The 24,515-nt window shown below is 39.2% G+C and overlaps 1 protein-coding gene across 1 annotated transcript in view; it reads left to right on the top strand.

Annotated features, from left to right (window-relative positions):
- PLCXD3 (phosphatidylinositol specific phospholipase C X domain containing 3) overlaps positions 1-15,414 on the top strand; it is a 163,329-nt gene extending 147,915 nt beyond the window's left edge. Inside the window, exon 3 of the mRNA XM_036068454.2 lies at positions 8,749-15,414. Within this exon, the coding sequence (XP_035924347.1) occupies positions 8,749-8,902 (154 nt within the window). The 3' untranslated portion in view covers positions 8,903-15,414. The remainder of the gene's footprint in view (positions 1-8,748) is intronic.
- The last annotated feature ends 9,101 nt before the right edge of the window (positions 15,415-24,515 follow it).

The following is a 24,515-nucleotide window of genomic DNA, read 5'->3' as shown; positions in this document are numbered from 1 at the left end:
AGTCGCATACCTTTGTGGTAAAAGTATTATGTATATACACACACACACTTGAATATGGCTTTAACATGGATTCCTAATAAATTTAAACCTAATTAAATGATAAATAATTATAATTAATAATTAAAACTAATACAAAATTGATAGTAAATAAAGAAATCTGATTAAGTTTAATTCTGATAAACTTTATTCTTATGAAGATAATGGTCACTACTATCATTATTATTACACAGACTCTCCTGACTCTCTTTGTATAATGCAGGGAAAGCCATTTTGCAAATTGACTGGTCAAGTTAATTAAAAAAAAAAAGACACCCCTTTCATTTAACAAAATAGCAGTGAATTCACAAACTAAAATCTTTGGCAGTAGCCATAGTGAGAAAAACTGGGCAGTCTTTTCACGAATTATGTTACTGCATACATCTCTATTCTAAAAGTAATGGAGGGGCACCTGGGTGGCTCAGTCGGTTGAGGTTGAGCATCCGACTCTTGATTTTGTCTCAGGTCATGATCTCATGGGTTGTGGGTGGAGCCTCCAGGTAGGTTCCATGCTCAGTGGGGAGTCTGCTTCTCTCCTTCCCCCCTCCCTCTGCCCCTCCGCATGATCTCTCTCTATCTCAAATAAATAAATCTTTAAAAAAATGTTTTTTTGTTTTTTTTGTTTTTTTAAATTTTTTTATTGTTATGTTAATCCCCATACATTACATCATTAGTTTTAGATGTAGGGTTCCATGATTCATTGTTTGTGCGTAACACCCAGTGCTCCATGCAGAACGTGCCCTCCTCAATACCCATCACCAGGCTAACCCATCCTCCCACCCCCCTCCCCTCTAGAACCCTCAGTTTGTTTTGTTTTAAATAAAATCTGTTTATTTACTCAGTAAATATTTATTGGATACTTAGTCCATGCCAGGCACTGTGCTAAGCACTGGGGATACAACAGTGGGAAAACAGACAGTCGTTGTCCTCAAAGTGATTGCAGTCCAGCTGGGGAGACAGATATTGATCACGCATATAAATATAATGACAATTCTCACTGGTGTTTTGAAGCGGTGACATTTAAATTATCACCTGAAAGATGAGTGAGTTGGCTAAGGGAAGGGGCATAAAAGATAAGACATTCTGGCTAAAAAACAAGCAAACAACATTTACAAAGTTCCCTGAACAAATAGGCTGGTCAAGGTGACCAAGACTGAGGATGTGGCTAGAATTCAGTGAGGGGAAGAGTGACCAGAGATGGAACTAGAGAAGCCACGGGGGGCCATTGTTCAAGGCCCCAAAGGCCAGTGAAGGATTTTTACCTTTGTGCTAAGAGCACAGAGAAGTGATTGAAGCATCCCAAGTAGAAGACAGACATGAATTAGTAAGTCAAGGTCAGCACACTGAGGGTTACTGAACTCAGCACTTTCAACTCCTAAGTCTTTTCCTTTAAATCTTTTCCAAACCAGTTCTCAAAGCCAGCACATCAGAAGACCTCTGGCTCCTCTGTCTTTCCCCTCCAGTTGTTCTTGGGAGGGAGGTTTTCTGATTCCTGCAGATGTGCCCGTTTCTCTCCTAAGAAGCCTGCCTTCTGTTTGAAGATGCCTTTCTGCAGGAGAGCTCCACGGGCCAGAGAAGGGCTTTGAGGCTTCATGTACCAGGTTTCGGCTGTGCACTTGCTTGCGCTCTCGCCGTCTTCATTTATTTAGCAGCTCTGGTGGGAGAAGCATGTGGGAGGCTTGCCACAACTGTGTGCCTGCAAACAAAGCCCTTCCAAGAACATTTCCCTGACAGCCTCATCACCAGTCTGGCCCTCGTTCTTTCTGTCTTCGATTGGATTTGTGAAACTTGGAAAGACATCCCACAGGCTCGTTTTTACATCACAACTGTATTATGGCTGGATGTTGCTCTCAGAATTTCCTGCTACCTTCCTTCTTAGAGACTCTGGAGACCAGAGCAGGGCATTACAAGGTTGTCACTCAGAGGATGTTCAATACAGTCCCACTTAGAGAGAGCTGGACATTTATCTTAGCATTTTATACACACTACTTTAAGCCTTGTTATTGTGCCCATTTTCTAGATGGTGAAACTGAGGCTCAGAGTGTTAACTAACTTGCTTACAATAAATACTGGTGCTGAGACTTGAGTAGAAACAGCTTGGCGCCAGATTTGACACTAGTGCTATGATTTTATTTAAATTTTTATTTATCTTGAAGTGATTCTCCTGGTTGTCAGGGTGGTTTGTGAGTAAACAGTCTAAATCCAACTATAAATCTAGCATCTCATTAAAAAGAGATTAAGAAAAAGGGTGGCATTTATAAGAAAACCTTGCAGTGTTTGTATAGTCACATCGTTCTGTACCATAAATAAATACTAAAATATGAATACACAGATTCAAAGGAAATTTAAGAATCTCTTCAGAATATATAACTTCACTATGAAATATTTTCCTTCATAATATTAGTGAATGTTATTCAAATTTCCACTAGCAACTTTTTGGCTGTATGGTGGAAGTAATATGAATGAATGAATGAATGAATGTTAAGATCTCGTAACAGTCTGAGTACAACCTGAGAATTTTCTTTTTTTTTTTTTAATTTATTTATTGACACAGAGAGAGAGACAGCTAGAGAGGGAACACAAGCAGGGGGAGTGGGAGAGGGAGAAGCAGGCTTCCCGCTGAGCAGGGAGCCCGATGCGGGGCTCGATCCCAGGACCCTGGGATCATGACCTGAGCCCAAGGCAGACGCTTAACGACTGAGCCACCCAGGTGCCCCCAACCTGAGAATTTTCAAAGGGAGACAATGTGTTCTTTATTTATATGTGACAAGAATACAAGTTTCAGTGTCATTAGATGGCAGACTTTGTATGAAATTAATAGATTCTTTCTCACATGGGAAAATCAAAGAACTCTTCTTTAATTGGACAAAATTAATGACAAACATTTAAGTGCGTAGAGCGAAGCTCAGACTCCACAGGCTGTCAAAGGAGGCTCTTAACAATCTGGCCTAACACCTTCCTGTCCCTCCCTTGCAGGTGTGCAATACAGGTGTCCCCCTACTGTCCCCACACCTCCATGGCCCTTACTCTCTGGTCACCTTGTCTTTCCTAATCATGTCATCTTTCATGCCCATATGCTTCTTCCTAAACCACTTTATTTAGGTCTGATTGACATAAAAAGGGGTGCATATTAATGTATACAAGTTGATGAGCTTAGGGATAAGTATATCCCCATGAAACCATTACCATCAAGGCCACAAATGTATCCATTACCTCCCAAAGTTTGCTTCTGCCCCTTTTATTGTTGTTATTATTTTTGTATGTGTGTGTAGTAAAGAACACTTAACATAGGACCTACCCTCGTAGCAAATCTTAGTATTCAGTACAGGAGGAGGACGTTATGCTAAGTGAAATAAGCCAGGCAGAGAAAGACAAATAATGGATTGTCTCACTTACGTATTAGAATGAAGTAGTCAAATTCATAGAAGCAGAGGATAGAATAGTAGTTGCTAGGAGCTGGGGAGAAAGAGGAGGAATAGGAAAGGTGAGGGTTAAATGGTACAAAGTTTTAGTTATGCAGGATAAGTAAATTCTGGAGATCTACTAGACAGCCCCTATGCTTTTGCATGTATTGTTCCCTTTTCTTGAAATGCTTTCCTTTGTTATCTAATGAGTTATGACCAAGTTCAGATGTCACCTGTTTTGTGACGTATTCCTTAAATTCCTCCTTAATTTCTCCTAAGTGACATAAATTACTTCATCTCACATGCTCCCATAGATTCCTGTGCCCATGACCATTGTACCATATTGTATTGTTACAGTTGGTTCACATCCATTCTGCTTGTTAGACTTTGTGACATCTGAGACCAAGATTTCTAGTTCAACATTTAAATTCAATAAATGTGTTGTTTTTCTTTTGGGTTTCAGGGATTGTGGTAGGTGCAGAGGACATATTGGTGACTGTGATATGATTTTTGTTCTTGGGAAAGTGTGCAGGCGCTGACGGAAATAGGCATGGAAATGGATCAAGTCAATGCTGTGTGCAATACACAGTCACAGAACTGTGCTTCCGGAGTATAAAGCATAAGGAAAAGAAAGGGTTCTTCACCCAGACTTGGATGGGAGGGATTGAGATAATGGCTGAGCCAAATCTTGGAGGGCAAGTAGGTCGCACTTAGCCAGACCAAGAAACGTACTGAAGAAGGAATGGTATTTCATAGAAAGGGAAGGCCTGAAAAAAATACTGAGGCATGAGACCACAGTGTGTGGTTAGGGCAAAATAACAAGCCTCTTGGTATTGCTGGAGAAGAAATTAGCATGTAGGAAGTAGTAACAAATGATGCGGAAGAGGGATCTGTGTGGTAGATGGTGTGAGGGAGGTAGGGACAGAGTCTTCCACACTGCTGAAGAGCTGGGTGTATCTTGTAGGGGAGAGAAGACTCTCTGACTGTTTTTGTAGAGGAATAAAGCATTCAGATGAAAAAGAGATTGTCCTGACTGTAGTGTAGAAAAAGCAAAAAAGGAGTGTGTGGGCAAGGCTATGGCAACATTTCTCCAAGAGAGATGAAGAAGGTTTGAACTCCCGGGTGGCTCTGGGGAGGCGCAATCACAACAGCATCCTCCACAGGTGTGCAATATATCTTTGTTGAATGAATGAATGAATGTATGAATGATTGAAAAAGCTAAAGCTTAACTAGCTTATACCATGGAAATTGTGACATTGAGACAATATTTTATTACCATCAGAGTAGGGTTTTCAATTCACTCTATTTAACACTAAATGTAATCAAAACTTGGCAGTTAGTTATAAAGTTGCATTGTCAATATCAATATGGCACCCAAAGTGGCTAAACTTGATTTTTGGGAGGGCAAATAAAAAATTTACTCTTCTTGTGTATAAAACACAGCTATATAAACAGTATATCAGCAGAAACACAGTCTATCTGTGGTGTATCATGGAGCAGGAGGGAGAGCAGAAAAAAAATATTCTTAAAGCCTCCATAGGGGGGCAGTAATGAAAATGGGTTAAGAAATGGCACTCTAAAAAATTATTGTAACTTCAGTAGCATCAGCTAGTTTTAATCCAGGATATTGACTCTTTTTGTTCAACATAATTCTACTTAAGACCATCTGAGTATTTGATTTTCAACCTGGCATTATTGCTTGCTTTGTCTTTGATATCATACTGACTTTAGGAAAATATATCTGAACAGAAAAATAGAAGTATTCCCACGACTCAGAGAAATGGCATTTTGAATGTAAAACTCATTTTTTACCTGAAGCCCACAAGCCATTCCAAAAGGATGTCTCATCGATCCTCAGAGCAATCTATTTTATAGGGAAACAGAGCAGAGCACTCTTAGGTTCTAACATCTCCCTATGGGGATGATAATTAGTTGCTCTAAATTCAGGCCCAGGAATTTTAATCTTAGAGTAGCAGAAGGCATCCGAGGAGCTGTTTTTGTGGTGGTCATGGTTCTAAGATGGGAATTGGTTGTTCTGGAACCTCCTGTGACCTAGTACCTCAAGGAATCTGGTGAACCAGCTACTCAGTTAAGGTCAATACAGAGTCAACACCGGCCTCAGTGTTATCCCCTCCATGCCACCTCCCACCTCCCACCCTTTCTTCCCAGGAGATGCCCAATTCTGATGCTTTGTCTGCAGAATGTCTGCCTTTTCTAAAATGCCAAGGTGCTACTGCATTCACAACACAGAGATATCATCTGCTCCAGCAAGTCCAGAAGAAAAAGTAATGACATTCGAGCCCGAGTGGCTACACACACATTGCCACTGCATCTGTCTTTCTAATGAACTTGAACACACTTGCATCTGTGCTGAGAGATCCAGATTTTTCACTGTAAGGTAGAATTATCTTCTGAAACTGGTGCCGAGAAGACCATATCTCTCCACCTGCCAGTCTATTCTCTGAAGGCATTGGGCCTTTTAGATCCATGTTATGCGCTTTTAGAAGCAATTGGATCCTCCTCTATCTGGGTCTAATGGGAAAAATGTATATGCTGAAAAACATGGATCAGACTTTTTAAGGGATGACCCATCAGATTAATGTAGTCCAAGGCAGTTGAGCCAGTTTTGCCTAGATGGCTTGAGTTTGCTTAGACTAGATTTGCTTTCTGAGATCTGGAGAAATGCACAGGTATTACATCCCACACTTTGGCTTCACAAACCAAAAGGGGCATGGTTTCCTTTTTGTGCTGATTATCATGATGATTACATGCTCCTGATTTTCCTTCTACTTCTGTGCCTACTTCTCTTTTTCTTTTCTTGAATCAAGTTTTCCAGCCAACCTTTACATGCTGCTGATCACATTTTCTCCTCTCCTTCTATAAAATCAGGTAACCTTATCTACTCTCATAGCTCTAACTATGCTATGTGATGGCTCTTGACAGCTCTGTGTCCTGAATATCAGATCTGTACTTACCTACCAACTGAGATCTCAATTCATGTGTCCCAAAGTCACTTCAAAATCAATGTCTCAGACCAAACTTAGCACATCCACTGGAAAGACTTCCCTCCTGTCTTTCCAAGATTAGAGAATGATGTCCACCTGCCAGAATACTGCTAGCAATCTAGGCATCCATCCATGGCCTCTTTCTCCCTCTCCATCTCCATCCCACCCACACTAAGCAAACATCATTTTATCTCTTCAGTTCCTTTCAATTATCTCTATGGCTGCTGGTGCAATGTAAGCTACCACTGTCTCTGGTCTGGATGACTTTGACAGCTCCCTAATTGTTACTCCTGCCCCTACTACAGTTCTGTCCCATTCATTGGCCTACACTGAAGGGAAGCCACTCTCTCCAAATCACAAATCTAAGCTTACGATTTCCCTAGTTAGTAGCTGACAGTTCTACATTTTGAAAGCCCTCTTGCATCTGGTTCTTATCTCTTATCTCTCCAACTTAAGGCTTCCTTAAATTTTATGATGTAACGACTCTGAGATTCCTACCTACCCACCACCTCATTCTCTCTTCCCCTTCTCCCCTCTCTCCGTCCCTCTCCATCTTACCCAAGCATTCAAAGTTCACATCGATTTCCTCACACTTTCGTTGTTGTCGAACTGTCAGCTCTCAGGGCTGCTTGTTTATCCATTCCCCATGTAAACCTCCCTTCCTGACACTTGGAGTCAGAGTAGGTGTCACTTCTGTGTGCTTCAGAGGATACTGCACGGCCATATTAACATCACCTGTGTCTCCCTGACCATGTGCCCTGCTACTAGGCACACACCATACTGTCTTCCTGATCCTCAACATTCAGGGAGCAGGCTTCTGAAAAGTTTTCCCTGACTTCTCAGGCCAGACTCAGTGACTCGCCTTTATGCTTTCATGGTAATGAGTCATCTTTTTTTTTTTTTTTTAAGATTTATTTGTTTATCTTAGAGAGAGAGTGAGCACAAGCAGGAGGGGCAGAGGGAGAGGGAGACAGAGAATCTCAAGAAGGCTTCACGCTCAGCGCAGAGCCCGACGTGGAGCTCGGTTTCACGACCCTGAGATCATGACCTGAGCTGAAACCCAGTCAGATGCCTAACTGACTGAGCCACGCAGGCTCCCCTGTAAGGAGTCATCTTTTATGATGAAAGTCAGGTTGTACTACTCTTCCCCGCAAGATTCCAAAGCCTCCCTGTTTCACTCAGAGTCACCCTCAAAGCTCTTAAAATGGCCTGCAGTGCCCTGCAGGCTCTGCCCTCTTGCTTCATCTTTTACTGCTCTCTCCTTCCTTTTTCCAAGTAGGCATGCTACACCCTTAGGGCCATGGTGGTAACTGAAATGCTTTCCCTAAATATTCACATGACTCACTCCCTTGTGTCCTTTAACTTTTGCACAAATGTCCCCTTATCAATGAGGCCTACTAACCCACCCTATTTTAGGTTGTCATCTAGACCACCCCTCTCTACCTGCACACTCCTACTCCTTTTTTGTCCCCATTTTTATAGTGCTTATTCCTTCCTATCAAATGATATCATTTATTTATGATTATTATTTATGATTTTCCCTCTTCGTCCTGATTGTATTATGTTAAAACTTTTTCTTTATCCACTTGCCCACCACCAAATCATGCACTCTTTGGATGCAGGAGTTTTTGCTGTTGTATCTATTTACAGTACCTAGCACATTTCCTGAAAATAGCCGGCTCATAATAAATGTTCGTTAAGTACATGTATTCATCTCTGACCTCACCACCCCATAGCTTTGCAGGGTTGGCAATCACACCATGCCAAACTAGAATGTGAGTGCAAAAGTGTCGTTTTCTTAGTGGAAAAGCTGCCCTGTAAACTCACACATCTGAGATCTCCAAAGATGAAAAGTCCAATACGGACCACTACGGTGAACGTTTCTCCTGCAGAGTCCCTTCAGAGGTTAAAAATTTACCATTGTCCATTTGGCTTTTTTCTCTATTCTGTGTCTATAATTGGGGCATTTATTTTGGTACATTAGAAAACTAAAGGAGGGGCGCCTGGGTGGCTCAGTTGGTTAAGCGACTGCCTTCGGCTCAGGTCATGATCCTGGAGTCCCTGGATCGAGTCCCGCATCGAGCTCCGTGCTCGGCAAGGAGTCTGCTTCTCCCTCTGACCCTCTCCCCTCTCATGTACTCTCTGTCTCTCTCTCATTCTCTCTCTCAAATAAATAAATATATAAAATCTTAAAAAAAAAAAAAAAGAAAAGAAAAAAGAAAACTAAAGGAAACCCTGGGTAGCATAAACTTGAAAAATAGTATCTTGCCTTCTGTGACTTCTCTTTTTCTTTCCTTTCTCAGAGCTCTTCCTGCCATGATGCAGTGGGTTCGCACTCAGAAGCCGGGAGAGAGTGGCATCAATATTGTCACTGCTGATTTTGTGGAACTTGGTGATTTCATCAGCACTGTCATAAAGCTCAACTATGTCTTTGATGAGGGAGAAGCCAACACTTGATAGTACCATTTGGAGCATCCACGAGTAAGACAGAGAAGACTCATTGTATTAGGCATATTATCTATAAACACTCTGATCTTCCTATTCCACTGGGTCTCTGAGGGGATTAGACTGGTAGTGGGTGGGAAAAGGGGGAAACCATTTCTTCAGTGATTGTTATCATACTGCATTACTATAAATATTTCATTTCCCATTTGATGAGCAAAATCTGCTTCTAGTGTTAGGGATAAAAAAAGACCAGTGAATTTTGTTTTTCAGAATTAGTCTTTGCAACGTATAACTCATGAGTGTTTACGTGATTGCATTTCTGATTTCAACCTAGGGCTCCTACACTGATTCCTCTAACTGAACCTTTCCACTCCCTCTCTCGCTCGCTCTTTTTAATCAGATGCCGTATGGGACTCAAAACAATTGAATGCCCAACGTAATGTGTATTACATTGTTGTACTGAAATTTGTTTTTGTGAGACTTGGTATAATATAATATCCTCTAGTCATCTGCAATTGGTCGATCATTGCTAACTTTTGGTCATAGAAAATATGCATCAAGTCAGTTTCCCTGCATCAGTAATATTGGAGGACATAATCAGTAATTTTTGTGTTATATGAAAATAACAGTGTTTCACAGTATTTCTATTTAAGGCAGCTATAAATATAGTGTAAAAACTTTTTTGGAAGAACAATTAGTGCCAACTCTGTAGCGAAAGATGGGGGAGGGGGGAAGAGATGGATGCCACTTTAATTCAGGAATCTCTTAAATAATATTGCCCCGCAAATGCTCAGTAAATGAAAAATTATGACAAATGTGTTAAAATCGGGCAACTCTGAAAAAAACCCTTACAAAATTCTCCCCTAACAATTCTCTTGATTAAAAAAAAAAAAAAAGGTGAAAAGAAAGAAGAAATAAATAAAAGATTGTGCAAGCTTTCCTATGAAGTTGGGATCTACAAACATGTAATTCTAAATCCCAGATTTTGAGGAACATATTTTGAGAAGCTTCGATTCAAATTTTTACTTGAAGTTGAGGAAAGAGGAAAGATGGCAGAAAGAAATAGAGCAGTTTTTGAAACGATGTCCATAAAATCTCAAAGATCATGAAATGTCTTTAGGATATTCTTACATACACGTGATCTGGGCAGATGCACTGAAAATTAACACTGACCCATCATTTCTGGGTTCTGTCCTACCCCAGGATAGAGACTGGGGCAGAAGCAAAAGTTTTACAAAACATTTCAGTGTCCCAAGATTTGATAGTCCAGGTCTACGGGGAAGAAAAATGGTAGCAGGACTTTGAGCCTCACTTCCTCCGTGGTGTCTTTGTGATTTTTGACAATGCTAAGATGATTTTAAAAAAGCACCATAACCCTCAGCTATGTGCCTCACAGGAATATTGTGAGGCACAACTAAAAATCTATAAATTGCTGAAATTCTTATAATTATGAATTATTTTATCTTCATGTTTAGAAATAATTGCACCTCAGTAGTCCCTTGGGAAAATGCGGTCCATGCAAAGTAGGGCCATAGAATAATAAAAGCATGCCCTCAGTTTTTAATTAATTTAAACATAGAGCATGTGGTTTAATCTCTTAGACCTAGGCAAGGGGGTTGATTATGTCAAGATTGTGAATAATCAAGAGCTGGTTATAAGATTATAAATACTCATTGTCAAAACATAGTATTTATTAGCAGCTGCAGGGAAGCAAGAGAAATTGTTTATACTGAAGAGAATGTTTATGCAGAGTGTTTGGTCTGCTCAGTAGACCTGGTAGCGTGCATATACATGCAACAGTTCCACATTCCAGTTGTGCGTCTACGTCTCACTACACACAGTATGCCAACGTCTACCCATCCTGCCAGTGGACAGATAGAAATGCATACAGACAGACACACAGACATGGGCAAACACAGCCACAGTTCTTTTTAAGCAAAAACACTGATAATATTAAATAATTTAATTTTGAGACTGAAACCCTCAAGGTATGAAAAGAGTGATAAGACCTTTGAAAGTAGAGTGGCTGACCATATTCAAATATTTTTGTAAAAATATTCTAGCTTGGGACTTAATTATTTACAAATAGAGTTTTCTTTCCATCTTCCCTCCTCTTGCGGTTTATTGTCTTTTTAGCTCTTTCACCTGCTCTTAATGTGCAATTGAATATGAATCCTTTTTAAAGGACTATGGATTATTGAAATTTGCTTTGTGAGCAGATTTTCTCTCTGACAATTCATTATTCATCCCTCAGTAGGATCTTTAGCCAAGCACACTTGCAATGACACAAGGATTTAACTTATAAATATGACAGAAAACAAATCTTTCAACATATTAATGAAGAATGAATAAAATATAGAGGTAACTATGTTGTATTTTCTTGAACTTAGATGCTTTCTTATAATGTTTGCTTAGAATTAGCTTTGTCATATTTGTCATTTGGGTGCTGGAAAAAACAAACATGCTGAAGCTTTAGACTAATTGTGCAGTTTTTTAACTGGAGAAAGCTTTTTATTGCTATTAATGATATGCACACAGAAACCTTGTTTGACAGAAGGTACTTTCAAGTCAATGCTATGGTTTCCATGTGGACATACAGTCCCTATGTAGCAGGCACCAAGAGTAAGTGGACTTGCCTTAATTTCTAAAGGAGGGAACAGGTAGAAGTGAACTATGGGTCCTCCAGCTAGAGGGAGAGTCACCAGGAGGGAGTCCTTGGAAAGGGGAATGGAGAGAAGGCGCCTTTGGCTGTCTTCTGTCCATTGGCCCTGCGCTGGAGCACATTTAAGGAGCAGGCTGTGGGCCTTAAATAAAAAGTGGGGGTGAGGACTAGTATTATGCAGTCAGAGCTTACCCTCAGCCTATGCTCCTTTGTCTTAGCAGGGCATTGTCTTTCCAGAGAGCTAGGAACACAAGGGCTACAAATAGGCCCCAAGATAGTAGGAGATACATCTTGGTGCACTTTTTTTTTATTTTTTGATTTTTCTTGAGACTTTATGTCACAAGTCCTGCAAGGCAAAAAACAGAAACAAAATCAAACTTTTACCCAATCTGCAGCAGGAAATCAAAGAAGCGGGTGGGATGAGGGGAAAATATGCAAAGAATATCATTTTTTGGGTTTGCTTTCCTGTCTGTAATTTTGAAGGACCAAAATGGTGAACACTCCTGCCGTTATCATTTCTGTCTCCCTTATTACTACACAATCATATGAGTGCAGAGAATGAGGAGCCATCTTTTAAAAGCCTTAGGATATTCTATATGATGACCTCAATATTCACTTTCAGCCATACTGGGAAAACTCACTTTTCATGGAGCGCCACCTAACAGTGAATGTACTGGAGCATGAAGTGTTTGGCATGTGGTCACCTGTATGTGTACACACATGCAAACACACACACACACACACACACACATGGGATACACATCTCACACACACACATTATTCAAGTTAAAACTGCACTCTCTAATCACTCAACTTGATTCTATTGCCATTTTAACCCTTAAAATCAATATTTCCTACATTAATGGGCATAAACATACTTCAGATATTTAAATATTTAAGAGAGAAAGAAATCACTAGAAAACTGGTGAACAATGAGACCATCATAAATAAGAAATGCCTAGCAGTAATAGTCTAAATACATTGTCAATTATACTTCAAGCTGGAGAATTGAAGATGGACTTGAATATAAATTACAAACAAACACTCATCTTTACTTAAAGCTGTTTTAAGTTTGTTGAGGTCCTGACATGTTTTAGCCAGTTACCTGTTCAGGTTCTCCCCTGTGAGCATTCCAGACTGGAAAGGTGAAAGTCTCAGGAAATGCATGTTCTCATGAGTTTCCAGTTCTATAGTTTTACAGATTCAATGACACAATCTCCTAACATTTGGTTACTCATCCAAATGAAAGCTCCATAGGTAGAGTGCTTGAGTTTTGAATTGCTAACAGAAAATAATGCACAGTGTCCCTCAGGATATGCTAAGCAAGGTTTTAAAAAGTATTTTATTTTACAGCACTTTAGTCTTTTCAATTAGATTTCAGTGACACAGTGGTGTAAATGCTATATTTGCCATAACTTCTTGGTGGCTCCTGTGTTACACACAATTTTAAACAATGCTCTAAATTGTTTGTTTTCCCAACAACATCAATAAAATGTTCTGTAGAATTTGTAAAATGTATTGATTGAGTCTGTTGAAAATTGTGCAGTTTTTATTTCATTTGTGATACTATTTCGTAGGTATTAGTTCTAAATGTATATTTGTATGAGTCAAAAGTATGTGCGTAGGTATTAGTTCTAAATGTATATTTGTATGAGTCAAAAGTATGTGCTTGTATGTGGTTCATGTGTTAATATATTGTATCTTACAAAAAGTCAAACTTATCCTAAAGAAAAAGGGCACATTATGACCAGCTTTAATTCATTGCCATTTTTTGTTGTTGTAATTTGGGATTAAAATTTAAAGAGAAATTATGTTTTTGTTTAAAATGGTCTTTTAAAAAAAAAAATCATATGAGGAATGTGCTTTAGAAATTATCTGAGTTCCCCCAAGCATAAATAGTTAAGCTTGTGGGGCACCTGAAGCTTCTCAAAAGTTTCCAATGTCAGTCATTTATTAACTTCATTATCATGCAAAAACTTAGATTCACGTTTGTTTCCATCAGCAACAGAACCAGTACACTTCAAAAGCTGTTCTTCCAAACTTGGAACCATGTGAGGATAAGTTTGTGAGGATAAGTTTTCCATAAAAAATTGTTTCTTCAATTTTTCTTTTTAAAGATTAGATCTTCTCAGTTAAGATGAACTGCCTAGGTTCTATGAGAGTCACTAAAGACCCATCAACATTAAGTGGTTCCAACATGGTTCCCTTCTCAAAACACAGGCATACAATATCCTTTTACACCTTTGTTATCTGCCTACGTGTAGTCTAGCAATGGAAAATGCATGACTAGTTCAAGGACCTGCATGAGTTGTCATGCTCAAAGCAAAAATGTAATCTTCCTTGAGCCTGGGATCTGGGTGTGGAATATTAATCAGTCTTCTTATTTCCTCTTCTTTCTCTATCCTCAATTATTTCTTTTCCATATTTAAGCTTGCCAGATAAAACACAGGACACCCAGTGAAATTCAAATTTCAGATAAGCAATATTTTTTAGTATAAGAATTTCCAAAACATTTCATAAGACATATTAAAAACTTATTCATTGTTTATCTGAAGTTCAAATTTAACTGGATGTGTCCTGTATTTTTTTCCTCTGGCAACCCTATCTATCTTGCCTCTCTCTTTTTCAGTTGGGCTCCCTATAAAGGGTGAGATTCTACCTCCTTCTAAACCCCTATATTATATCTCATGGAAATCTATAGTCCTAATACCCTTCATGAAGGAAAATGTTGGTCCATACAAAGTTCCATGGTTGCTTTACAAAGGACCAACTCAAATAGAGACGGCATAATCAATCAGGCAAGTGCCTCTATAAGATTAATGCCACCACATTCAAAATTTCCCTTTACCATCCCATTGCAAGATCCAGAGTCTCCCCTACTAATCCCTTAAGTAACATTCCCCAGTAACTGGGACACCCAAAAACACACTACACATTAAAAATTCCCTGGAAAGTGGTAGCACCTTCCAACTCAATACTGGGACCTCTTTTAAAATTCAATTTCTTCTTCATTCGGAGAGGTAAACTAATTCATTACTCCCCTCATTAACACCCTACCACAAATTACTTTTATCAGTTTAGAACCGATCATCTATGGAACTATAGAAAATTTGACATAGAAAAAAAAACTCTCTTCATTGCTGAAAAAAGAGAGGAAAAGAGCCTGGGATATAGATATATAGATATAGCCTCAGGAGACTGGGTTGGAGTTGGGCAGGGGATAGAATATGGACCCTGACAATGAACCAGTACCTGCCAGGGAGATTTGCCAAAGCAAATTATAACAACCAGCATTTTTTTTTTAAGAAATTGAAAACTCAAGACACCCCAGGGTAAGAACAATGAGATCTAAGGCCAGTTTCTAGAACAGTTTGCAGAGAATAGAATTATGTTGGAATTCCTAAAATAGAGTTTTCAAAGACCATTGTATCCAACAGTGAATCTTTGATGTGGTCTGAATGTGGATGGAGTTTTGGAACAGTTTTGGTACCTACTTCCTCTCTTGAAATTCCTATAAGTGACAAGAAAATCCAAATTCCTTAATATAACATTTCCATCTCATGGTCCCTGCTTGCACACATTTGTATTGATTTGCTTCATTTCTAAAGGATGGGAGTTTGCAGAGCTGGTGACATTTCCTTCATTAGACACCAGAAATTCACCAGAGGGAGACAGATCTGTGCCTTCTCTTTTTAGGATCTGGTCATTGATACTTTAATAAATGTGGTGTAAAGAAAATATATGCCTACCACTGTTCTGTTTAGCAAATGTGAATTTTTTGGATAAGATTGTTGTTCTTAATGTAAAAAAAAAAGTTTCTTTGTATCCAGTGAAATGCCTAATAAAGTCCTGGTACCAGTTATCTTTATTTTTTTCTTTCATATTCATCAGTGCTTCATTATAAGTCCAAAACTAGATCTCTTAAATAGAACATGACTCAGAGCATGAGAAAGTATAATCATTTTTTTAAAATATGAATCATCATATAAGGATTTCCTCTGTGGAAGGATATATTCTCCACCAATAAGGCAATGCCATGAATATTTCCATTACATCAAAGTTAGATATCTCCAAAGTCTGATGCTCTTAGCTTCTGATATTACCACAAAGAAGACCAATATCAATATAGCGATATTACTTTAATTTAGTATTATTATTATAAAATGCCATCTTGAGGTTAAAAGCTTAGGGTGAAGGAAATCTACTTTTGCTGAATCTTCACTATACCCAATGCATGAAACACTATTTCAAAAAGGAAATTGCCTTTGTTATTTCACCAAATAAACCCTATGTGCTGGGTTAAATCAGACTTCAAGCAAAATTTAAGCATTGTAATAGTATTTTAAAGACAATCCAGCCAAACAAAACAAAACAAACAAACACACAAAAAAATATATGGTCTAAGATTATTTGGGGGGTTGTACTTGGACATAAGTCCCCTCAAAAGTTGTGCTTGTTAGATACTTTGGTGGGTTCATGACATTAGAGGATTTCTATTTATAAAGCTATAATGATTTCTACATTTGTGAAACAGTGTATATCTGCAAATAATACTCCACATAATCATATCTTTGTCCTTAACATAATATTGCTATAGTTTATCAGAGCCACTATTCATTTAGTCAGTTATTCAGCAAACATTCTCCAAGTACCTGTTTTATGGTAGGCTCTCCACCAAGCACTACAACACATTTTTAAAATGTTCCTTAGGAAAATGGATGAAGCACATCTTTGGTACTTTCTCAATGGAGAACGAACAGTTGGCATCATTTTGTCCTTTAACAAATAAACAACAAACATACATTTATTCTCAATGAACTTTTCAAAATAATATCCCCAGATAGAAGAGCTGTTTGAACACAGTTGTTCCTGAAAATCTAAGAAGAAAAGGACAATTTCTGCAGTAAGTATAATTGGAAATAGGTTGGTCAGGTCCATGTGTTAACAAAGAATGGATTCCCCCTGTCTCCCTGCCACATTCCCTGTCGTCATGCACAGGAGTACTTTGTACAAGCACGGCTGCCCCATTCGACCTGTGGCTCTAAAACAGCGAAAGCAGAGGCTTCATCTCTTCTCCCTCCTCACCTCCAGGACTTGAGATGAAACTTTTTCTTGCCAGGAGAGGCTGACTTCGTAAAGTAAAACAGACCCCATAAAGAAGTGTCTCTTCCACACAAGGTAAAAATGATGATGCTGTCTAGATCAAGAGGGAAAACATCATCTGGAATTAGAGGAAATGCTTCTTTTAAAGTAGAAAATAACACTGTGGCTTACTAAGACTGTGATGGACGGTTTCAGCATTAGCTCTCTCAGCATGCGCTTCACCAAAATCCTTAGTCATAAACCATAATAAAGGCTGCACTGGAATCAAGCTCGAGAAGCAAACCTCAATGTAACTAGGCACCTGCCACCGTATTCATCCTTCGGTTTAGTGAATAGAAGTATTCCTGAAACCATCTGGAGCTAGCTATTAAGTAAAGGTGAACCACATTAAAACCACATCGAATTCTAGAAAGTGGGATTTAGTGCCCTAAGTGACAGGCAGAGGAAGGAGGTGAAGAAGTCCAGTGCTGGCGCTTCCTGACGAACTCCTTGTCAGAGCCTTTATTCTCCCCTCACACTTTTTACCTCATAGAAATGTGTAAACTTGACCTCCTGGGGTTTTACCAAGAAATAACTGAGAGAAAATCTTTTGCCTCAACTCAAGTGCTCAGCTATTATTAAATTGTGCTCTTTCATTTTGAGAGGAAAGTGTGTCTGCAGACTGGTTTTTATTTTGGCATGAGGAAAAGACAGAAAATATTAATATAGAACCAATGATCCTTTTCTCATTGGACTATAAGATGATGAGTCTTTGACTTAAACTTTGACAGGAAGAGGAACATCTTAGCTATTTCCGCATTCCCAGGGCATGGGAGTTATTAAAACATGTTTGGAAACGATGAAATTAAATTGTGAGTAGATGTGACCCAGTCAAATGGTAGACAAGTGGTTGAGAAGGGCCAGCACAAGCTGAGCACTGTTTGGTTGAGGGGGGTTCAAAAAAGTACAAGGCGGTATCCTCCACCTCTTGTATTCCTTGGAGAAATACTAACAACATTGGAGGAATTTAGGGGGAATATATACTCTGTGTTGTTCACTCCAAATGCAGAAAAACCCCATCTCTTAGCCATAAAGTCAACTCAGTCGTGGCAAAGAATACCCACCCAGGGGAATTGGCTTATGATGCATCTATTAAAAAGAGCTGAGAAGGGGTGAAGGAGGGGATTACATTGAGTTTTGTTTTGTTTATATTATATTATTTTTATTATGTTCAGTTAGCGAACATATAGTTTGGTTTTGGGGTTTGGTTTGGGGTTTGTTTTTGTTTTTGTTTACATATTGAATTTTGACAAAATCTCTTGCAGAATTTTCCATGCTTCTTCTACTTCTGGATACAAGTGGGGTTGCACGGATACATTAACTAGAATTCCACAGACTCCTGCTTCTACACAAGCCTCTGCTCACACACCCTTTTGGAAGAGTTCCCTTCCCCACACTCACCTGGGTCCCCAGGGGATGTTTCCTGCATGCTTAATAAAAAACTCCACATTTTCCGGCTGCTGGCTGTTATCTCCTTGATGCTTGATGCTCACTTCAGCCTCCAATCTTGGCCTCTCCTCTACCAGATCCAAGAATCTGCTTATCCCCAACTGGGCATGATTGCGAAGGTAAAGCCCTCAGGTGCCAAAGGCCGAGGATTGAAGTAATCACGGCCGAACGCAGGCAGGTGTGAAATGCTTCTCCTCCCTTTATGTTACATTCTAACAGAGGGACTCTAGCATCCTGATAGTTACCCAAAATCAGTTTTCTCTCTCTCTTTCTCCTCCCCCCTCACCCCATTTTCTATGGGACTGGGACAAAAATTAATTCCAGTGACAGCCACCATGCTGTTCTCAAAGTCACTACTCCCTTCTGAGGACCACGCTTTCTTTCTGGTCAAATTTATCTTCGGGGCACCTGAGTGGCTCAGTCAGTTAAGCATCTGCCTTCAGCTCAGGTCATGATCCCAGGGTCCTGGGATCGAGCCCCGCATCGGGCTCCCTGCTCAGTGGGAAACCTGCTTCTCCCTCTCTCACTGAGTTCCTTCTCTTGCTGTGTCTCTCTCTATCAAATAAAGAAATAAAATCTAATAAATAAATTTAAAAATAAATAAATTAAATTAAATAAAACAACACTTTGAAGTCTTAACTCTTCCATGAGATTGACTTCGGGGGAAGGACTATATGACTGGATCTTTAATTTTAAAACCAATTTGGGTGGAGGAATTACTACTGGAAAAAAATGGCTATGTAATTAAAACCCTTTTGTTTCCTAAACCTAGTCAACCTGAAACCACCAATAACTACTGGTTACTGGTTTCACAAATCAGTTTTATGTGTTTAATCAGTTTAATAAATCAGATTTATTTGCCCATCGATATGAGAGACCACGCAGAAGATGAAACGTGGGTCATCTTACCAAAGGAAAACAGAGAGCTGTTACAGAGTTCTGTGAAAGGGTGGAGTTTAGATAGAATTTCAATGCAACACTATTTTAATACCCTTGAAGCAAGTAAGGCTGTGTAAAGAGTCTGGACTACAAAGTGGACCCAGGGTCCTATTGCCTTTGGCCTCCAAAGAAGATAGCTGTGTGAGAAACCCACTTCTCCAAAGCTCTGCTCCTGGGCTGTGAGTAGAGGCTGCTTTCTTGTATCAGAGTGACTTAGATCCTGCATGCAGGAGTGGGATGTCTCATTCTTACTGACAGAATTTCAAATAGCCACCATCACTCAAGAAGGGTGTTCTTAGGACACTTTAGAACCATGGTGTGTCCTTGGGAGAAACAGCGTTTCCTGTTCACTTTGCCAAGCTGGTTTTGTCTCTGCCTGTTATTCCAGCCTGATGAATGGCCAGGCAGATTTTACTTTCTCACTCCAAGCTAATTCTTACCTTCTCAATTTGTAAGTGATAGAAAGCTAACTCAAATTAATTTAAGTCAAAAAAAAGAAAAAAGGAGGAGGGTACTTCTCAGTCTAATGGAAACTGAAACAGAAGCTGCTTTGGGATAACTGGATGTGGGATCTTACACAGTCTCATGAGGGCTTGAATTTTCTCCATCCCTCAGCTTTACTTTCCTCTGCATTGACTCTATTTAAGTAGAGTTTTCTACATTGAGTCAAGATGACCAACAAGCACTTCTATTTCCTAGTAACTTCAAGCAAGAAACAGAATTGAATCTGACTGCTCTGAGCTGGGGCTGAAGTCAATTTCCCAATCAAGCCCTGCACAAATGAGAATGGAGTGGGACGGGAGATGGTTGCTTACAAGGATAATCGAAACTCTGCTACAAGGCGTGAGAAGGTGCTCCCATCAGGCACCAAGACCGATGTCCTCCACCAAGGCTTTCCCGTCACCTCTGAGATCGGGCCCTGGATGGGGGCACTGCCTTTCTTCCTCCTCAGGTTGGCCTTGATTGCCTTGACTTCAGTTCTGAGTCCCAGAGGAGATAGGAAAGTAAAAAGTAACATTAAGTAGATTTTTAACTTTTATGTTTTAGAGGTGGGTTTTTTGTTTGTTTTACTTTTTTATTTTAAATAATTTCAAACTTACAGAAAAGTTGCAAAAATATTTGAGAAAACTTTCACATAGACTTTCCTTGGAGTCATTTTTAATTAATTTCTTTTTAATGTTAGGCTCTTATCATCTGGGAAATAGTATGTTTTAAGGTATTATTCACATTCCAGAAGCAATTGAGATGTCAGTACTGAAAACTTTAAAAATCTATACCCCTGAAGCCATTCATATAATAAGGTAGGTCTTCATTCAAAATGCACAATATACTAGAGCACCACGAGAGTATAAAAATAAAGTCAGTGGTTTGTATAAAAAGAGGAGAGAGGAAAAACCCTAAGATGTAGAATATACGAGAGGATGTTAGGTGCGCTCTTTAGTCCAAACAAGATGCAGGCTAGAATTCGTGCTGTGGGGAAGTGACAGGCAATTCTGAGCAAGACTGTTTTCAGAAGAAGGTAATACAGTGAAATTAATGGTTTTATAATAGGAGAAATTATAGCCTTGGTAGCACCAAATCATTTCTCCTTAATCAACACTAATTGCAGGAGGTCCAGAAGTCATCAGCTCTGTCCTCTTCAACCTACTACCAATTAGTATATATCTGAAAGAAAAGCTGAAATAACCACAGTGCATTAAAAAATAATATCAATGTATCATCCATCTTCCTTTTGATAAATTCCCCTATAGTTCAGTGGGTGGTTTAGTTGTTCAGTAAATTTAATTTAAATCAAAACAGTGTCAAATAAAATCAAATTACTAGTGTGTAAAACCCATTTGGAACTTTTTTTTCTTATAGACTGACAATATAGGAAGGCCTGGACACCAAAAACAACATTCTCACATTGTTACTATGTAGCTCTAAAAAATAATGTTCTAGCATACTCTGCTCAAATAATGTGTCTTTTTCCTACAACCTCCCCCCGTTACATGTCTCTGTAGATGTCTTCCCAAGTAGAATGACTACATGATTAATAATCCTTTTATCCTTCTTTATTTACCATTTTTGGTTGCACTTAAAGAGATATAATAAACTTGTGTTAACAAGTTTACAGAACGACATCCAGATAGAACAGATTTTTTGTCTCATGGTCCCATATAGATAATAATAAACTCTGGTGTACCCATGAGGATCAAACAAGAAAACAGAAACCACATAGTCATTTGAACAGGGAAAGATTAACATAAATAATTATTAACTATAACAGGAGATTGAAGTAATAGAGAATCGGCTAGCATGAAGTAAGGAGAACTAGAATTCTAAAGAATATAGAAATAGCAGAAACAAGGAGCAGTCTCAACCTCCAGGTCTGAGATAGAGCATCCAAAAAGAGGTCCTCCCAGAGTGAGATCCATATCTTATTGGGCATTTGCTGAGATGCTCTGTCACTGGAACTTGATGGCGATCTGCCCTCTCGAGAAAGCCATCCAGAGGGAGGTGTAATGCCTCAGAACCCATTGCATGCTGCTCAAGTGGGTGCAGGGGTAACCATGGACAGAGGTGTGCCCCACATGAGAGTCTCTGCTGCAGAGCCATCCCTGGGGGAAGCCGCTGGCCAATGGGTGTTTCTGAGCATTGTGCACTGCAGGAACCCAGCACTAGAGCAATCATTTGGCAGGAGGTGGCGAGAGGTATAAACTGGGGCCAGTAAGACAATAACACTTTCTTCCTTCAGCTCCTGTGATATTGTGACTGATATATTTGGTTTTCGTCCACAATTCCCTGCTCACAGCTCCCAAAACCCTTGAAATTTCCTAAGTGTTGACAGTGATAAAGGTGACTTTTGTTATGTTAATGTAGAGACTTTTGGACCCCACTTAGGAATGGGGGCTGGTTGCCAATGGAGCCAATCATGTGATGAGAGGGTTAGAACTTTCAGTCCCACCTCCAGACCTTCAAGGAGGGGAGAAGGACCAGAGGTTGAATCAATCACCAACGGCCAATGATTTAATCAATCGTGCCTATGTAATGAAGCTTCTGGCTTAGAGAGAGTATGGAAGCTCCCACGCCTTTTCCCCATGCCTTTCCCTATGTATCTCTTCCATCTGGCTATTCCTGAGTTATTTCCTTTTATAATAAACCAGTAATCTAGTAAATAAAATGTTTTTCTGAGTTCTGTGGGCTGCTCTAGCAAATTAATTGAACCCAAGGAAGGGGTCTTGGGAACCTCTTACTTGTAGCCAGTTGGACAGAAGTACAGGTAACAATATGAACTTGCTACTGGCATCTGGAGTATGGAGGACTTAAACTTTAACCTGTGCAACCTAATGCTATTTCTGGGTAGATAGTGTTAGAATTGAGTTGCGTTGAGATGAATTCTTAGACACCCTGTTGGTGTCTGAAAAGTGCTTGATGTTGTATAGGAAGCCCTGTCAACACCCATGTTGGAGTTGGGTCCAGGAACCAAAAAGAGTTTTCCCTCCAATGTGCTCTATCCCTAAAACTTAACATTGTGACAGCTGACAAAGGAGATCTATTTAAAGGACCCAGCTATATTTTCACAATACAGGCAATGTAGTGTTGATTTGGAGCTATAAATTCATAACTGGCACATCTGGACATCAACTTCCTTAGTTTGCAAACTGAATTATCTCTCCATGGCTTAATGAAACATTCTAGACTGCTAACTTTAAGCAGACTTTTGTTGCTTAATGAGATATTCTAGACTGCAAACTAACTTCTATGGGGAAGAGAGAGTTTCTCTGAATTATACAAGTGCTAAGAGAATGCCATAACACTGGAGTTCAGATATTTGAGGTGTCCTGTCTGTGACATTTCAACATAGTGATCTTCAATGCTGGGTCAATTACAATGCTTTTCATCTTTAATATGAATAAAATTAAAATCATCATTGCATAAAATTATTTTTAATTAAAAAGTCTAGTTACTTTAAATTATTTATTTCTCACTTCATGCTTTTTTTTTTTTTACACTTTATGATGACATTGTTGATTCTTGATAACTGTTAACATAAAAGGATCTAGCTTGTATTAAACATCTTTTAGGTACTAGTACTTTCTTTATCTCATCTTACTTAATTGTCAAATATTGACCTTGGAGTTTAAGTATGATCATCTCCACTTTCTTTATTGAAAGAAAAGACTTTAAGTTTAATAACTATCCCAAGCCTACATAAGCTAATAAATGGCTGAACCAGGATGTAGATGCAGGCATATCTGGATCAGTAACTCATCAGGCCCCCACAAAGCTCCCAGAAGAAAATAATACTAATGTTATTATCAGATAAAGGGCTAGTATCCAAAATCTATAAAGAACTTATCAAACTCAACACCCAAAGAACAAATAATCCAATCAAGAAATGGGCAGAAAAAATGAACAGACATTTCTGCAAAAAAGACACCCAAACGGCCAACAGACACATGAAAAAGTGCTCAACATCACTCAGCATCAAGGAAATCCAAATCAAAACCTCAATGAGATACCACCTCACACCAGTCAGAATGGCTAAAATTACCTTTCAGGAAATGACAGATGTTGGCGAGGATGCAGAGAAAGGGGAACCCTCCTACACTGTTGGTGGGAATGCAAGCTGGTGTAGCCACTCTGGAAAACAGTATGGAGGTTCCTCAAAAAGTTGAAAATAGAATTACCCTACGACCCAGCAATTGCACTACTGGGTATTTACTCCAAAGATACAAATGTAGGGACCCAAAGGGGCACGTGCACCCCAATGTTTATAGCAGCAATGTCCACAAAACCCAAACTATGGAAAGAGCCTAGATGTCAATCAACAGATGAATGGATAAAGAAGATGTGGTATATATATATAGATATATATAGATACATATAGATATATAGATATATAGATATATAATGGAATATTATGCAGCCATTAAAAAAGAAATCTTGCCATTTGCAATGACGTGGATGGAACTAGAGGGTATTATGCTAAGTGAAATAAGTCAATCAGAGAAAGACAAGTATCATATGATCTCACTGATATGAGGAATTTGAGAAACAAGACAGAGGATCATAGGGGAAGGGAAGGAAAAATGAAACAAGATGAAACCAGAGAGGGAGACAAACCATAAGAGACTCAATCTCAGGAAAAAAACTGAGGGTTGCTGGAGTTGGGGGGAGGGAGGTGGGATGGATGGGGTGGCTGGGTGATGGACACTGGGGAGGGTATGTGCTATGGTGAGTGTTGTGAATTGTGTAAGGCTGATGAATCACAGACCTGTACCCCTGAAACAAATAACACATTATGTGTTAATAAAAAAGAAGAAAATAATACTAATGTTAAGAAAAAAATTATAAAATAGTTGTACCATTGCTACTGACTATTTGGCTCTTTTTCCCTTCAGTTATAATGGCAGAGAACATTATTCCTTCTTGCAGAGTTAGACGACA

The sequence above is a fragment of the Halichoerus grypus genome, chromosome 2, assembly GCF_964656455.1.
Source record: "Halichoerus grypus chromosome 2, mHalGry1.hap1.1, whole genome shotgun sequence".
Taxonomy (NCBI): Eukaryota; Metazoa; Chordata; class Mammalia; order Carnivora; family Phocidae; genus Halichoerus; species Halichoerus grypus.
This window is presented reverse-complemented; position numbering and strand designations above follow the sequence as displayed.